The sequence below is a fragment of the Girardinichthys multiradiatus genome, chromosome Y, assembly GCF_021462225.1.
Source record: "Girardinichthys multiradiatus isolate DD_20200921_A chromosome Y, DD_fGirMul_XY1, whole genome shotgun sequence".
Classification (NCBI taxonomy): Eukaryota; Metazoa; Chordata; class Actinopteri; order Cyprinodontiformes; family Goodeidae; genus Girardinichthys; species Girardinichthys multiradiatus.
In genome coordinates, this window is record NC_061818.1 from 22,269,491 (window position 1) to 22,287,891 (window position 18,401).

The following is an 18,401-nucleotide window of genomic DNA, read 5'->3' on the forward strand; positions in this document are numbered from 1 at the left end:
GTTATGACCGTAAACTGTAATTTTCTACCCAATCGGATGTGTCACTTTACAGTTAAAGCTTTCCTCCCGTTTGAATGCATCATAATAGGCAACAGCTCCATTGATGTGGCGTCACGTTCAAATAATGCTACGAGTATGGCCAATTTCATGTGTAAATGACGTAAAATATTCCCACGTCAGCTACGTAAAAGCGGGCTACTCCTCTCCAGCGTCACTTTGAAAGAGGAGCGCTCAGCTGAAGCGCAGCAGAGGACACCGCCACACGTCAGGAGCATCACCGACAGCCGTCGGGACTAGTAAAGTTGTGGCTTAACTTTATTGACGCCTCGCAATGGCAGAGCATCTTCTACATTACAGTGACTCGGCGGGGGTTGGAAACAGATTCGCCCGCAAAGGAGCTTTGCGACAGAAAAATGTACATGAAGTGAAGAACCACAAGTTTACTGCGAGGTTTTTCAAGCAACCGACGTTCTGCAGCCACTGTACAGATTTCATATGGTGAGCATTTTTTTACTGCAGGATTTGGCGTTTTACTACATAAACGAAGCTTGTGCATTTCAATGTTAATCTGTTACAGAGTAAGCTTTAACTTTAATCTTTTGTTGTAGGGGATTTGGGAAACAAGGATTTCAATGCCAAGGTAAGGCACTTAACGTACATTGCAGTAATCTTCAAATCTAGTTTACATGCTTTATAGCCCACTGTAGCAAGATACATTCAAGTACACTGAAAGAGACTTAACACTTGAAAAAGTTTTATTGCTTGCATAAAGAATCCTCAGATACGGGTCATTCTGCAAACAGAAATATGAAGACATTTGGACAATTATTCTGGTGCACAAAAGACCTGCATACAGTAGCACTTGACCAGCACAAAATGACATACCTTGGCATTCCTCAGAATTTTAGAGGAGCGAGGGGGTCCTGCACAGTTCTTCTAGAGACTGACTCTCTTGCCATATTTCCCCTTTGGCACTATGTAGTCTGGTGTGTAAGTGGTTTTGGATTTTACAGGCCTTCGTCGCTGGTAGCCGTTCTTTGACTGAACGATGAATCTTTGACGAGGTGGCAGAACTCTGGGTGGTTCGGGTGCTTTTGCAGGAAGAGAGCGAGGCCTAGGAGTCAAGACATTTTTGTAGCCTATTGAGATGTCTGGCTGGTAGCCCCAGGCATAAGGAAACTCATGCCAACTTGGGTAGTAAGAGGGTACTTGTCCTTTAAAAGGATCCCAAATTGGTAGATTAAAGTCAAATGAGCTGTCAATTTCATTACCCTGCCCAAACCATTCTGGTTGAGTCCAAGATTCACTTTGAGAATCCTTAGGAATTGCTGGTGGATATTGCAGAGATGGTTGCTTTTGAGTGGGGATTTTACCAGTTGAGAATTCTACCATATTAGAGCCCTCGTAGGAGAAAGGATCATTGTCTGGAAATCCTAAAACCCCAGGACTGGCAGCTTTAGTTGAGTCACCTGCACTCTCACTGGAGACAGAGTTTTGCTGCTGGTAGAAAGGACCAGTAACTGGTTCACCTGCCCCTTCACTGCTAGGAAGGACAAGCTGCCAAGACTCAACATTAGATGGTGACACACCCAAATGGGTGGACTGGACAGGCCTTCCGTTTCCATAAACTACTGAAGGTGTTAACTGAGACTCATAAACTGGCGTGGGTTGAAATTGGTCCATCTGGCTGCCAGATTTAAAAGGAAATGTGATTGGCTCAAAGTTATTGGACTCCCATCGTCTAGAAGCACCATTAACAATTCTCTCCACATTACCATGATGCTTATCAACCAGAGTTTGGTCAACTGAATACAGTTTCAGTGGCTGAGTTACTGAAGACTTTTTGTATTCCTTGTTTACTACTTTGGATTGCTTGTCACTCAGCTCCCCTTCATCATAGGACAGGGAGTCTGTGAAGTCTTTTGCTTCCACAAGGTTCATACGGTCATGAATTTGTCAATACTGGGTCACTGCAAAAAATAAAAAATAAATAAATTGTGCAAATAAAGTTACAGCAAGGTGGAGTAAAAGCTTACCATCTGTGTGGACACTGCTACCCAACAGTAAATAAATCCAGACAACCCTGCAAGAGGTAAACAGTAACATAAGCAAACTTTACTTGGGCTCATTAAAAAAAAGAAAACAACATAAACAATGAAACATACCACAAAAGCAGTCCAGGGACCATGACTTTTGACTGCAAACAGCACCAAGTGCATCCCAGATAATGCTGCAAAGCAGATTAGCTGTGGACTAGAGAAAACTCTGTCCTGTAGTTTATAATAGCCCGTCTCCATTTTATATACAGTACCCAGCTTGTTGCTCACAACAGCCACTTCCAGCTGCAGCTCATTGAACAATTAGTGCTTATTGTTTAGAGGTGTGGCAGCTGAGCAGCACCGCCCTCTGACTCAATGTGAGAGCCATCCACCCATGTAAACTTTGCACCTGACCTCACACTGACACTATAAAAGTACTTTAAATAGAAATGCTGACTGGCGGGATACTTTGCATTCAATACATAATAAATTTTTATCCTTTACATGCAAAATGCTCCCACGTCTGTCCTAATATTTTTGCTCCAAAGTAACCACTCCTTGGTTGCATTGCACACTGATGCTGCAGCAAAGAGCTGTATGGCTTGGATTAAATGCCACAATATCCACTCAGCGTCTTACTTCCAAATGGATCTTATTTATCTTTTAAATATTATAACATTATGCTTTGACAATATGTTCAAAAGCCTTCCTTGATGTTACAAAAGGTTGTTGCTGTAGAAGTGTTTATGCAAAAGCAATTCTTGTGCATGCACATATGGCTTGTGCTCTTGAATTCTTTTCCTGTTCTTGTAGACTGCATGCACAAAACATGATTTGCTTTAAAAACACACACATAGTGAGGGCCTGATATTCTCTAATCTCACATAAAGTAGATAAATAATAAACTGTATTTGTTGGCAAACTCCATAGAACCATTAAGAGGGAAGAGACAATATTGTTATTGGATATTAGAAGACATGCCTGAGAGATTTGTTTGTAGCTGCATCTCAATAATTTGGAACATCACTAAAAAGTAATGTAGTTCAGTGTTTATATATAAGTATATTATATATAATTATATAATATACAGCTTCAATACCAACAAAATTATATTTTTCTAATGCTAACCTATGTTAATAAAAAGGGATTTTTAATATCCTACTGAAAGTATGTACTGCACATCGTACACTCTCAGTACTTGCCAGGGGCTCCTTTGGCATAAATTACTGCATCAATGCAGAGTGACAGGCCACTACCTGGACGTTGGACTTGATAAAATACAGTGGACCAATACCAGCAGAAGACATGACTCATTAAATCATCACTGATTGTGGAAATTTCACACTGGACCTTAAGCAGCTTGGATTCTGTGCCTCTCCACTCTTCCTTCAAACTCTGGGACTTTGATTTCCAAATAAAATCCAAAATTTACTTTAATCTGAAAGGACGAGTTTGGATGACTTAGCAACAGTCCAGTCCTTCTTCACCTTAGCTCAGATAAGACACTTTTGATGTTGATGCTGGTTCAGAAGTGACCTAACACAAAGAATGTGTCCTAGATCAGGGGTTCCCAAACATTTCATTCTGTGACCCCCAAAATAACAGTGCCAGAAACCGCCGACCCCCTACTGGTGACCTGGCAACTCCTAAAACTACATTTATTTATTTCACTCTGTATATACAGGTCCTTCTCAAAATATTAGCATATTGTGATAAAGTTCATTATTTTCCATAATGTCATGATGAAAATTTAACATTAATATATTTTAGATTCATTGCACACTAACTGAAATATTTCAGGTCTTTTATTGTCTTAATATGGATGATTTTGGCATACAGCTCATGAAAACCCAAAATTCCTATCTCACAAAATTAGTATATTTCATCCGACCAATAAAAGAAAAGTGTTTTTAATACAAAAAACATCAACCGTCAAATAATCATGTACAGTTATGCACTCAATACTTGGTCGGGAATCCTTTTGCAGAAATGACTGCTTCAATGCGGCGTGGCATGGAGGCAATCAGCCCGTGGCACTGCTGATGTCTTATGGAGGCCCAGGATGCTTCGATAGCGGCCTTTAGCTCATCCAGAGTGTTGGGTCTTGAGTCTCTCAATGTTCTCTTCACAATATCCCACAGATTCTCTATGGGGTTCAGGTCAGGAGAGTTGGCAGGCCAATTGAGCACAGTGATACCATGGTCAGTAAACCATTTACCAGTGGTTTTGGCACTGTGAGCAGGTGCCAGGTCGTGCTGAAAAATGAAATCTTCATCTCCATAAAGCTTTTCAGCAGATGGAAGCATGAAGTGCTCCAAAATCTCCTGATAGCTAGCTGCATTGACCCTGCCCTTGATAAAACACAGTGGACCAACACCAGCAGCTGACACGGCACCCCAGACCATCACTGACTGTGGGTACTTGACACTGGACTTCTGGCATTTTGGCATTTCCTTCTCCCCAGTCTTCCTCCAGACTCTGGCACCTTGATTTCCGAATGACATGCAGAATTTGCTTTCATCCGAAAAAAGTACTTTGGACCACTGCGCAACAGTCCAGTGCTGCTTCTCTGTAGCCCAGGTCAGGCGCTTCTGCCGCTGTTTCTGGTTCAAAAGTGTCTTGACCTGGGGAATGCGGCACCTGTAGCCCATTTCCTGCACACGCCTGTGCACGGTGGCTCTGGATGTTTCTACTCCAGACTCAGTCCACTGCTTCCGCAGGTCCCCCAAGGTCTGGAATCGGCCCTTCTCCACAATCTTCCTCAGGGTCCGGTCACCTCTTCTCGTTGTGCAGCGTTTTCTGCCACACTTTTTCCTTCCCACAGACTTCCCACTGAGGTGCCTTGATACAGCACTCTGGGAACAGCCTATTCGTTCAGAAATGTCTTTCTGTGTCTTACCCTCTTGCTTGAGGGTGTCAATAGTGGCCTTCTGGACAGCAGTCAGGTCGGCAGTCTTACCCATGATTGGGGTTTTGAGTGATGAACCAGGCTGGGAGTTTTAAAGGCCTCAGGAATCTTTTGCAGGTGTTTAGAGTTAACTCGTTGATTCAGATGATTAGGTTCATAGCTCGTTTAGAGACCCTTTTAATGATATGCTAATTTTGTGAGATAGGAATTTTGGGTTTTCATGAGCTGTATGCCAAAATCATCCGTATTAAGACAATAAAAGACCTGAAATATTTCAGTTAGTGTGCAATGAATCTAAAATATATGAATGTTAAATTTTCATCATTACATTATGGAAAATAATGAACTTTATCACAATATGCTAATATTTTGAGAAGGACCTGTAGTATACAGTATATATATTTTCATATTAAGTTATTATTTTAATTGACATTTAACTATTATAATTTCATAATTTAGAAGCTGTATTTAATTTTTTAATGGGACATTATTTAATTGTGCATTTCACAATGCAACTCTATATGTAATTCTTCAATAATGTATTAGATAAATAAATGGTACATTTTATTATTTCAATGTACACATGTTTATTTAATGGGACATTCACATTTATTTCATGATATGTTAATGGAATCTTGTTCCTTTTGGCCCTCCATACAACTCAGGGGTCATATTATGATAATTCTGAAAATCATACTTGGTGTCTCATAACCCTCTGGGGGGGCCCGACCCCTACTTTGGGAACCCCTGTCCTGGACAGGTCTGTGTGCGGTAGGTCTTGAAACTCTGACTCTAGCTGCAGATTATGGTGAATCTCCACCAAACTCTCCAATTTGCTCTGATTCAAAGTCCTCTTAGCGCTGCAATGCATGTGATTTTTTTCTACCATAGTTTTTTCTTCGACTCATCTTTCCATTAATATGCTTGGGTACAACACTTGTTGAACAGGCAGCTTCTTTAGTTCTGAGGTTTTGAAAAATCTCCGTGTACTGTATATTATATGAGAATGTAACTTTTTGAATTGAATTCCCTTTATTAAATATCACCAGAAATACCTGTTTTTATGATATGTTTTTTAGATGCACCTGTAAACGTTTACTACTGACTCTTCATATTAACGCTTACTGAAACTAGTCCACTCCCATTAAAACAAATTTTTGAAGAAGCTAAATACTTATTTCTCAGCAACACTGGTTGTTATAGTGATGTTGATGAGGGTGTGCATGGGCAGATGAAGCTCTGCCTCTAGTTTTCTGCTGTGCATTGAAAAACCTGGGAGCATGTGTTTTTTTTCTTATTCTCCTCTGTTTACCTACCTCTACTGCTCTGCTGTGAGTTGCGCACTGCTGTTACAGCAGGTCTACGTCACAGAAAAAACATTTTTATGACCAAAGGGAATTGTGTTGGTTGAGGACAGAGTTCCTGCAGTCCCCCAAGCAGTGGCTGGTCTACCTTCTTGTTTTTTACATGCATCTTTTTCCTTGTTTAGGATGAATTACAAATAAATAAACATTTTTAGAAATAATGGGAGGCAGATATTTTTGATCATTAAGCTCACATTTACTTGTTTTTCTTGAATTGTCAGAAATATTTAATCCGTATTGTACAGGACTTTGGTATACAGTTGCCCTTTGGCTGTGGCACGAGCTGCTGTGGAGAATCAGCATCAGTGACACATCCTGTCATATGGACATGCTGAGTTATATACTATGCACTAATAATATTTAGACGTCACAACTACTCTTTTTAGCTTTGCCCACGTGTGTTTTTTAATTTCCATTCTCGGTCCTCAGTGTTCTTTATTCTAACATGTTTTTTTGTGACTCATGCGGTTATTGTGTCAAAAAAAAGAAACATTTGTTTCTGACAACATTTTGTTGCTGACAACATTTTTGTTTATATGATTTAACAAGCAAATTTGATCCCCACTTTGTGGTATTTGTAATTCTTTAATGGAAACCGGCGGAACTAATTAAAATTTAAAGTTTGTTATAAATTAAGTTTGAAAGGTTGCAGGTATCTGAATTGTTCACATTTGTTTGCAACAATGAGGACTTGCGAAATGTTTCTCATGCATAGTTCACTGCTTTCTTGGGTATTTTCAAATTCAAAGCTGTGACTGATGGTACAAAAAAAAGGTTTTCCTCACTCCTCATAAATGAATTCTAAAGATGCACCGGGAAATCGACAGTTCAATCAAGAAATCTTAGGTGTGGAGGGTGATACTGAAAAAAACCTATTTCAGTATTGGCATGGTGTATAGAAATAAAGTCACACAAAGACAAGAAATGTATAAAGCCTTTTAGAAAGAACATTATGTTCTACAACAAGACAAGACTACAATTTATTCAGACAGGGAGAAAGGCTGAACAAAGTACACCAACCACACTTGTTTTATCCTTTTGAGCTTTCAACCTCTCTGTGAACATGCAGGATTTGTAAATTTTGGAAACCATTGGGGACGTTTTGCATTAAAAGTAAGAATCTATATTCTGTAGAGATTACAAATGAGACTGATGCTACAGCTAGCTGCGCTAATCACTAGCACAACAGCCAGTGACTTTAAAATGTTAACTGAATCAGGGGTGCCTCCAGAAAACCTTCGGGAGGCGTTTTCTTAGTGGTGGACAAATTTATATTGTTAGAATTTGACATGGTACACAGTAAGTATATCAGGGTAGATTGGTGGATAATTGTTTAGTGCTTTTGCCTTGATGCTTGATGATTTTAGGTTTAAATCCTGCCTTGGCTGGACACTTTTGTCTGGAGTCTGAATGTTCTCCTTGAGCATGTCAGGAACTCTAGTTTCCTCCTGGAGTCAGTTTAGCAACAAAAAGTCTGCTGCTTCTCTGTGATATGTTTTGTGACTCAGTAAGGCAGGACATGGTGTAACATTTTAAAACTACAAGTTATGTGTCAGAAACCTATAGATAACAAGATACGAGAGTTTCGCGATAAAAAATGTCAACAGCACATGCTATTTTTCAGCTTTTTAGCTTTTTCTATCACTTGCACCTTGTTTTGTGTCTTTAAATCCTTATTGTGCTTAGAGATGTGTTCACTATAGGTTCTGAAATGAAATAAAATGTATAAGTTATAAAATAGTATTTGGAAAAATTGCAAATTAACTGAAATAGCTGACATAAAGGAGGTCACACATGATCTTTAACCAAAATGAATAAAATTTGGATTCCTACCTCAAAGAAATAAGTTGGCACTGTCACATCAAATGTGATTGAATCAGTTTCTATTTTCTTCCATTTTTCTATTTCTCTGTTTGTCTTTCTTCTTTTTTCTTTTTCAAGTTTCATGTTAAATAAATACCAAATAACTGTGCTTGTTAGATTAAAATGTGCACATCTAAACGAGAAGCTGTCATGCTGCAGTTTCTGAGGTGACAGGCATTACACATTAGGACTCTTAATTTAAAAGCTGTGACTAAAATGTGACATTTTTGATTAATAGTGTTTTTCCAAGACTATTAGGTTTATATCAGCATATTTAAAAAATATACCTCCTCCTACTTCACATCAGGTCTCTCAAAGAGAGTGAATGAGTGTTTCACGATAAATCACTTGGATGCTCGGCTTCTTTCCCCTTGCCTCCTTCTCATCCTCCTTCCTAGCTTTTCAAGTTGAGCTTTTGTGGAAAATGACTGTGCCATCTGGAGAGTTGAGAACCCATCGCCGGGAGGAGAGTCCAGCGTCTGGACACAATAAAGTCAGGAGATGGTGGTGAGAGAGGCGGTTGGAAGAAGAAGAGGACGAAGGCATAACAATGTAGAGAGTGTGGAAGGAAGCAAAGAAGCAGATAGAGGTGAAGGCAAAAGTGTAAGACTAAATAAACAGGAGGATTTTGCAGTTGTATGGGTGGAAGTGTGAGGGTGAAGAGATTATGAAGTCAAATATGGGCTCTTACACATTTTGGCTTCTTAATGCTACGCTTTGGCAGAGATGAAGCAAACAGTGACTACTCAGAGCAGAGAAAAGAGAGCAGGATGAAACTGCGGTTTATATTGTGTCTATGTCTGGTAAACATTAAATGTGGTGCAATGAAGTCAGGCAAAAATTTGAATAGATCCAAACTTGTGCCACAGGGGGGCAGACCTGATATTCCTACCTTCTGGAGACCAAAAACACAAAGTCTATGCTCAATAAACATTGTTTTTTTTTCCCCGTTTTAAACACATGTCCATAGAGTCTAGCCATTTGCCACATGTACCTGGTATTTTTAAATTAAGAGGGTGTTTTAAAACATATCCTAAAGGATCTGAACTATTCCATCTGGCTGTATAGAGTGGCTGTCCTGTTGGAAAGTTGACCTGCGCTCCAGTCTCAAGTGTTTGCAGCCTCTAATAGCTTTTCCTCAGCTCCATCCATCTTCCCATTAATTCTGACCAGCTGTCCTGCCCTCGTTAAAGCATCCCACAATATGATACTGCCACCACCGTGATTAACTTTAAAGATTGCGTGTTCAAGTGAATGTGCAATATTATTTTTTTGTCAGTGGATCTCTGCAGCTCCTCCAGAATAACCATGGGCCTATTGGCTCTGTCTCTGATTAATGTTCTCCTTTCCTGTCCTCTTTCTTTGTGGGTTAGCAGTGAGTTACCATTTGTGGATGATGGATTGAACAGTGCTGCATGAGATTTTCAAAAGCCATGTTTCTTGGTGTTCAAGATGTTTGTTCGCTGTTGTTCTCCAACAAACCTCTCATGGCTTCAACAACTGGATTTATACTGAGATTATACCACACACAGGTGAACTTTAATTACTAATAAGGTGAATTGTAATTGGAGTTGGTTGCACTGGATTTTATTCAGGGGTATCAGTGGAAAGGGGTCTTAATACAAATACATGCCACACGTCTCAGATTTTAATTTGTAAAAACATTAGAAAACAATATACAATTTTCCTTCCGATTCACAGTTGTCCACTACCTTGTGTTGGGTTTTCACATCTAATTTTATGGAGATTAATTTGATACATTGCATAAACATTTTTAACTAATACAGTTAACACATAGGATTTTGAAAAAGTGCTTTGCACAAGGATAGGCAATTTAGTGATTGGAGACCAGTCCTCTTATTTCCCTCCATTGTTTTCTGTCTCCATGCAGCTCTGTGCTTCTATGGAGACACCTATTTAGTTACAATCAGCCCCATCTTTCTGAAACCAATTTATATACCTACTCTCGGCTTCAAACCAGCGACACTATCTGCACCTCATTAGGTGCTAATTATTGTGTATTGCTTGCACAGATGAGCGCATGTGGTGTAGGTAGCTCCACCTCTCCTTGGGACATGTTGCAACACTGTGGGCGACATTAGCGTGCATGTGTGCTGATGTGTCTGCAATGAGACATTGTCACTGAGCCCTAATGGCAGTGTAGGTGTGGAGCCAATCACTGAGAAAGGAGCAGTGCACCTCATTAACCAATCAAAGAGCAGAGGTGTTGTAACGAGAGCTGAGCAACTCCTGAAAGGAAGTCCTAAACAATAAACATACTACATCAGGTGCTGCTGCTCATAAGAGCTGTTGCAGTGATTTGAAGAGCCCTTCTGTTATACTGTAATACAAAGATGGTCTGGATTTCCTAATGAGGAGGGTTGTTTTTCATAGAGATATCAGTCAAATATAATCAATTTATAGAGATATCAGCTTTTCTATAAAGTGTGTTCTGTAGGCTTCTGATACCTTGATTAAAATTGGCCAAAAGAAAAAAAAATTCAACTCACCATTCAGGGAGTTACAATTCATTATCCCAGATTGTTTTTAATAACTCAGTATGCACAATAAAAATTAATTTTGGTTTACACTAAATATTATCCATAATTTTTTATTTTTTTTTATTAATAATGTTTGTAAATGTATTGTTCAGTAATGGTTTAATTCAAACATTATCTACCTTATTTTAGTAAAAAAAAAAATTCTACGTAAAGATTTTAGCTAAAATGTAACTGAAGATGTTGGTTCCGTCAACATTTAGCTGTTCTCAATTGTCATGTGCGGGAGAGAACAGTATGGCTCATGATGATCTGGGTTATTTTATGAGTATATCAACTTATTAAAAGTAAAAATAAACTAACGTATGACTTGTGGTTGAAAGAGTTTATGGTCAGGAACAAGAATTTAGGTTGAATCCTGCCATAGTTAGCTTAGCAACAAAGCTGATGCTAAATTCAAGCGTTACACCTTTTTAACCCATCAGAGTTCTACATCTTGGGAGGACCCAACAGAGCGGTCTGTTGGGATAGATCCTGCCCAAGATTGTTTTGGGCCCTAAGCAGAATTTTATTTGGGGGAAACTCTTGCAGCCCATCACCCAACAATAGCCGTTTTGTTGGGAAATTAACACTCTTGGTTTCATGGTTTATTTTTAAGTGAGTGATTAAATCAACCATATCACTATATAATATAAATATAATGTTTTCAGTTTAGTTTGATTTTATCTTGTAATGTAATTCAATTTGCTTTAATTTGCTGTTTGAAAATTGTAATTATTTTACAGTCATTTAAATATAAGCTTTGTAAACTTTCAAACTTCAGTGTCAGCTTATTAATTTTATAGTAAATTTATTGTATTTATTTATTTATTGTATTGCATTTATTGTACTTTTTAAAGTTCAAGTGCTTTTTGGATCCCCCTGCTGGCTTGGAGGCCACATACAGCAGTATAGCTTTATTCATCCCCGTCTTGATAGAAGGGAGCCTCTGTTTCTTTGAAACTTATTGTGCACATTAATACCTTCAGGTGTAAAACTTTGAATTAATCAGAGCTTGTAGGTTTTAAATGGATCTTTAGAAAGATGATTCATAAATTTGAATACATAATGTCATGTTGTTGCTTATGACCTGTTTGTACACTTCTATTTGATTATAAAAATAAAACCTTGAAAAATCCTGCCTGCAGTAGTTTAAGTCCAAATAAAACAGAATAGTTGGATCATAACAAATCTATCATAATAATTAACTGATTAACTTGTAATTAGTCAGAACCTAATTAGAAATTAATTTTGTAGGGTGAGTACATTTTTAGAAACCTGACTGGATGTTAATTAGTATTGTTTCCTTTAGCTGGTAAACTTGCATAATTTCTACTATGAAATAATAGTATTGGTTAAATTATGTCTATTTGTTTTATTAATGTAGGCTTTAATTCACAAATAAAGAAGCTCAAGAGGTGAAAGAAAGTGATATGTTAAAGGAGATATTGAACTAGCATCCTCACAAATATCTTAGAGATACTGAAACAATTCAAACAAATAAATCATGTTATGTATTTTAAATGATATGCAGCATTGCTAGAGGAAAAACACCCCAGATTGGGCACTTGAAATGTTTAATGAGACTGTTTTGAAATTAAAAAAGCATTTTTGATTGACATTAAAATCCTTCTTTGGTCATTTCAGATTCTCTTTAAGCACTGGGAAAAATCAACAGTCTTAGCACTGAGGATGGACTTGCTCAAAATAAACCAGAAGTAAATCAAAGCAATGTATAACTGTAATAAGTTTGTTTAATTCTGCAGCTCCACACTTAATGTCTCTCTCTGGTTTCTATGTTTCCCCCCTTCCTTATTTTACCCCCAATCCCTCTTTCACACCCTCAGCATTTGTCTTCCTTCTACTCCTCGCTCGGCTACTGTAGCAACAAAGTGGGACATTTCCATTTTGTTATCATGGCAACAGTTCGTCTGGGCTATGTCAGATAGTGTTTTATGTTATAAGAGCTCATTCACTCCCTTTGATTACCCCCTGGTGGTCTTGATCTCTCTTAATTATGTATTCATCTAGTTAAAGTAATTATTAAAACCCAGGTGGTATTTAGAAATAAATCATTTAATGATGGAATTTGAAAAATACGCATATATTCCTCAGACTGCCATATTTTGAAGGCTGTCTTGACAAAATATTACCCTAAGCTGAACTGGTGGTTTGTCAGATTAAATCGGAGAACCTCCATAATGTGTACCCAACAGGATTTTAGTGGATGTGGCAGGTGGCGCCCAAAAATACAGAGCCACACGAGACTTTCTTATGTATCACCTTAGAAAGGCTGCCAGAGTCTGGGCTTCACAGAAAACACTTATTAAAACTCTCCAGTAGGGCAGAGGACTGAGGATTGAGGAGGTTTGGATAAACATGGTGCAGCACATGTCTATAAAACAAATTATTTATTTTGCCTAAAATAATCTTGACTCAATAAATGATAAAGAAAACCAAACTTCCACATTTGTTTGAAATCACTTTGACAAGTTGCTTTTGGTTTAAGTTTTGTACAACTGTACAAGTTGTAATGTTTGTGTCAGGCTGTTTGGAAGAGAGAAAGTATGACAAAAATTATTAGTTAGGACATCATTTTTTACTGGTTTTTCAGGCATTCTCTTTGGGATGTTTGTTACTGTTTTATTTTTATATATCTTTTTAGAATCTTTATTATCCCCTAGGGGCAATTGATTGCACAGCCAGTAGTAAAATAAAACAAAGACAGAATGTAACAAAACACCACACTGTCCAAAAATCACAAAATACATGCCCATTCGTGTTGTTTTAGCCCTAGATGAACCTAACTAATTTTGTACTGGTGAATTGATGTGCTTTCTTGCATAGATTGAGATCATTAACAGATTAGATAATGCAGAAAAATTAAAATAGCCCTAACTGCCATAAATGATATATGATGCGGAATGAGTCTAGATACCCAATCGACATGACTGGAGGTAAAGTGTTTTCTTGGTTTGACAATTAAAGAAGCTTTTCACCAATCTTGATTAGAGATCGGCATCAAGATTGCATTTAGATGCTGCAGAAACCATCTGTTCATGGTTATCCCTGGTAGAATACATACAGGATATGAGATTTACTTGTGATTTGCTACTATTGCTTTTTATATTTTTCTTCCATTGAGACAAATTTCTTTTGATGTTTCACCATGATCTTGATCGGTATTTCTGTAGGTTTTCTTCCATTGGACATTTTGTTTTGCTTATTTTCAGCTCGGATCATGATTGTTGTTTGCTGAGCCGGCTGCACAATGCCATAGTTGCCTTGCAGCATAAGGCATTGGGTTTAAATCCCGGCCAGGGTCGATCCGCATGCGGTTTGCCTGTTCTCCCCTGTATATTTGTGGGGCTTCTTACCAGGTTCTCTTGCTTCTGCCCACAGTTCAAAAAACAAGCATGTTAGGTTTACTGGCATCTCAAAATTTTTGTTAGGTTTAAATGCATGGTTGTTAGTTCTTTGCAGCTTTTTTTGCCCTTAGATGGACTGTAGACCTCTCCAGGATACACCACCTCTCACCCATTGACTGTTGAAGATAGGGCCCAGCCTCTCTCCACACTGACAAGGAATGAGCACATATAGACAATGGATGAATAGTCTTAGACCTGACCTGAATGATTGATTCAGGTCAGGTCCAGATGAATGATTTTGTGGGCAACTAGATAAGTATTTCATACAGGTGCAGCTATTAAACTACAATATCGCTGAAAAGGTAATTCATTTAAGTAATTTTATTCAAAAAGGGAAAATCTATTATATACAGTGTGATAAATGTCAACCATTTACTTATGTCAATGTTGTTAATTATGGTTTACTGCTAATAAAAAATAGGAAAAAGTATTTTAATAGAGAAATGTCAGCCTACACTAAAGTATCTCCATGTACTGTACATTTAATTCTTGAACATGGCCACCTTTGCATGAATTACTGCATTAGTGCGTGTGGAGGTGATTAGCCTGACTCTGCTGAGGTGTTAAACCCAGATGCATTAATAGGACATATTTCTGTATATTTTAAATGTGAGACAAATCAATGTTTGGGGAAAAATATAAAATAAAACCTAGCTGCAACATCTTAGTATGTATGTGCAAGCCCTTAAACCAATATAAAGAAATACAATGGATTTAAATTCGGCATTTGGTAGGACTGTATCAGCATGCCCCATCTAAATATAGTAATATTTGCCTAGTTTGCAAAGACTCTTCAGATCTATCAGATTGTGAAGACATCTCTTGTCCACAGCCTTCTTCAGACAACCCTAAATATTTTCTGTCAGAATTAGTTCTGGACTCTGGCTTGGCCTTTCCAAAACTTACATTTTCCTACCATGAGTTCATTCTTTTGTTGATTTTTATGTATACTTTGAAATCGATGCTGATAAATAAAATACCTCACCTACATCTTTCTAGCAGTGTTTGAACGCCTGGGACATAAAACTGCATAATGCTTAATACTGTGGAATAATTTTGCACCCGTTTCCCTGGTACCTTATTTTATGTGATGATTTTGATACTTTAAAACCATTCTGCAAAATACTGCAGAGTAAACCTAAAAAAAAGAAACCTTTTAGAATGGTTGAACTTTATTTCAGATTCATCTGATTCTAAAATATTAGTTTAATTTTGTGTACCACTTATGTGTGCATTTTGAGAACCGTGGCATATAATATGAAAATCTTCTGTGAAACTGAATTTGGAGTTTTTATCAGCTGTTAGATGTAATCATTAAAATGAGCAGAAACAAACAATTGGAAACAATTACACTGTGTGTAATAAATCTGAGTTAGAACTGTTTGAATCAAATTACTGAAATAAACACGTCCTTATTTAGCAACAAATCAACTTTAAATTAGATATTTAGAAGTATTATAAGCAGACTGAAACAGAAACACAAAATAACACAATCTACAGTAATAAAATGGTACTTTATGTCCAACAACTTGGATCTCAAAGAGCTACTGGCTGAAAATTCTCTGCACAGTAGATGATTAACCAATGGATAATGTATCTCTCAGCTCCTGTGTCTGGTCATTGCTGGATTTTTTTCCCTGTTCCTTAAAGACATGATTTCTCTACATCTTTCGTTTCATCTTCGTATATTTGATTGTTATCCACATTCTTCATATGTCAGCCACAAACTGCATGATATGCTGTCATGGCCATGCACAAGAAGAAAAGGCAAGTGAAAAAAACCCAAACAAAACTTAAGAAAAACGTAGAAGAACCTGCAGAAAGCTTTAGGAACTGCCTTTGAAATGCTACTGGTGTGCACAGGTCCAGTTCTGTGCAGGCTGACTGAACATGTGTCCTTTAAATGCACTCAGCAAGGTAATATATGCCACTATAATGCTTAATTTGATTCAGACTGGAAAATGGTTGGTTCCCCTCTTGCTGCTGAGGTTGTGATGTATCCTTAATCATTTCTTCTCTTTTCCTACCAGAAATAAATGGTCATCTTTCTGACAAACTCTGCATTATTTTTCTCTTTCCGTCATGTCGCTAGTGTTAACTTTCCTTATGCCAGTTTTGCCTCTGCTGTGTGCCATCGTTACCATGGTGACATTCCTTGGCCCTCACTCTGCCAAATATTTGCCAGCAATAGTCTCCTCCTTTAAGAACTGTTCCTCTAGGTAATCCCCAAATGACGATCCAGCATCACCTCCTCAGCTTCCATTTACACAAATAAAATGCTCCTCAGTAGCTGTGACAATGTGATTGTTAGCCCCTCTGGGTGTATGCATTGTAATCTCTTAAAACAGTGACAAACGAGCCCTGAATAAGAGCAGACCTGGAGTACTTGCAGATTACACCTCAGACATTAAAAAAACCTCAGTGGACACAATTTCAGCTCATTTTCATACCCGTTCATCCTCGAATCACCGCAGCGCTGACCATACAAAGTCCAATATTTTCCTTTCGGCAGACTGTCTCAGCAGACCGAGTCACAGTGTTGCGCTTGTGTAACACAGTGTCATCTGGTGACATTAAAAAGGGGTCTCTTTGGAAGCTCGGCGGCATTACTCAGCCGAGAGTGGGTAGTTAATTGTCAGGGAGCTGCCTGTGTGTTTTTGCTGAGACACAATGCCGTGTAATGTGATGACACATTCTGTTCCCTCGTAATCTCTCTTTTAAAAACACAAAAGCAAAAGAGCAGTTGTGAAGGCCTTAGAGACAGCGGTCCTAGAGGAGTCAGAGAACACACTTTGAGGGATTCTGTCAAACAAATAAAACAAATCAACCTGTGAGTGTGCTGCATGCATAGTCAATATCAGAGAGGAAGAAACACTGTGATTTCATCTGTGTTGTTTCCAAAAAGGCTCAAAGAGGCTAGGCATATATGTGACAGGATTCCTATCTGTCTCTGACAAAGCTCAAACCTTTTTGTGAAGGATGTGATATTTGCTCCCTTACATACAGGGGTTTGACAATGAAACTGAAACACCTGGTTTTAGACCACAATAATTTATTAGTATGGTGTAGGGCCTCCTTTTGCGACCAATAAAGCGTCAATTTGTCTTGGGAATGACATATACAAGTCCTGCACAGTGGTCAGAGGGATTTTAAGCCATTCTTCTTGCAGGATAGTGGCCAGGTCACTACGTGATACTGGTGGAGGAAAACGTTTCCTGACTCGCTCCTCCAAAACACCCCAAAGTGGCTCAATAATATTTAGATCTGGTGACTGTGCAGGTCATGGGAGATGTTCAACTTCACTTTCATGTTCATCAAACCAATCTTTCACCAGTCTTGCTGTGTGTATTGATGCATTGTCATCCTGATACACGGCACCGCCTTCAGGATACAATGTTTGTAGTAGTCCTTGGCAGTGATGCGCCCATCTAGCACAAGTATTGGGCCAAGGGAATGCCATGATATGGCAGCCCAAACCATCACTGATCCACCCTCATGCTTCACTCTGTGCAACAGTCTGGGTGGTACGCTTCTTTGGGGCTTCTCCACACCGTAACTCTCTCGGATGTGGGGAAGACAGTAAAGGTGGACTCATCAGAGAAAAATAGATGTTTCACATTGTCCACAGCCCAAGATTTGCGCTCCTTGCACCATTGAAACCGATGTTTGGCATTGGCATGAGTGACCAAAGGTTTGGCTATAGCAGCCCGGCTGTGTATATTGACCCTGTGAAGCTCCCGACGGACAGTTCTGGTGGAAACAGGAGAGTTGAGGTGCACATTTAATTCTGCCGTGATTTGGGCAGCCGTGGTTTTATGTTTTTTGGATACAATCTGGGTTAGCACCCGAACATCCCTTTCAGACAGCTTCTTCTTGCGTCCACAGTTAATCCTGTTGGATGTGGTTCGTCCTTCTTGGTGGTATGCTGACATTACCCTGGATACCGTGGCTCTTGATACATCACAAAGACTTGCTGTCTTGGTCACGGATGCACCAGCAAGACGTGCACCAACAATTTGTCCTCTTTTGAACTCTGGTATGTCACCCATAATGTTGTGTGCATTTCAATATTTTGAGCAAAACTGTGCTCTAACCCTGCTAATTGAACCTTCACACTCTGATCTTACTGGTGCAATGTGCAATCAATGAAGACTGGCTACCAGGCTGGTCCAATTTAGCCTTGAAACCTCCCACACTAAAATGACAGGTGTTTCAGTTTCATTGTCCAACCCCTGTATTTCTTCTGTTATTTCTTTTTTGTC

General features: G+C 38.7%; 1 protein-coding gene across 2 annotated transcripts in view; it reads left to right on the forward strand.

Annotated features, from left to right (window-relative positions):
* Positions 1-223: 223 nt before the first annotated feature.
* Positions 224-18,401, forward strand: part of LOC124864797 (protein kinase C alpha type-like) — a 157,904-nt gene continuing 139,726 nt past the window's right edge. For both annotated transcript variants that reach the window (XM_047359707.1, XM_047359708.1), the window contains exons 1-2: positions 224-498; positions 609-640. In XM_047359707.1, the coding sequence (XP_047215663.1) occupies positions 332-498; positions 609-640 (199 nt within the window). In that variant the 5' untranslated portion in view covers positions 224-331. The remainder of the gene's footprint in view (positions 499-608; positions 641-18,401) is intronic.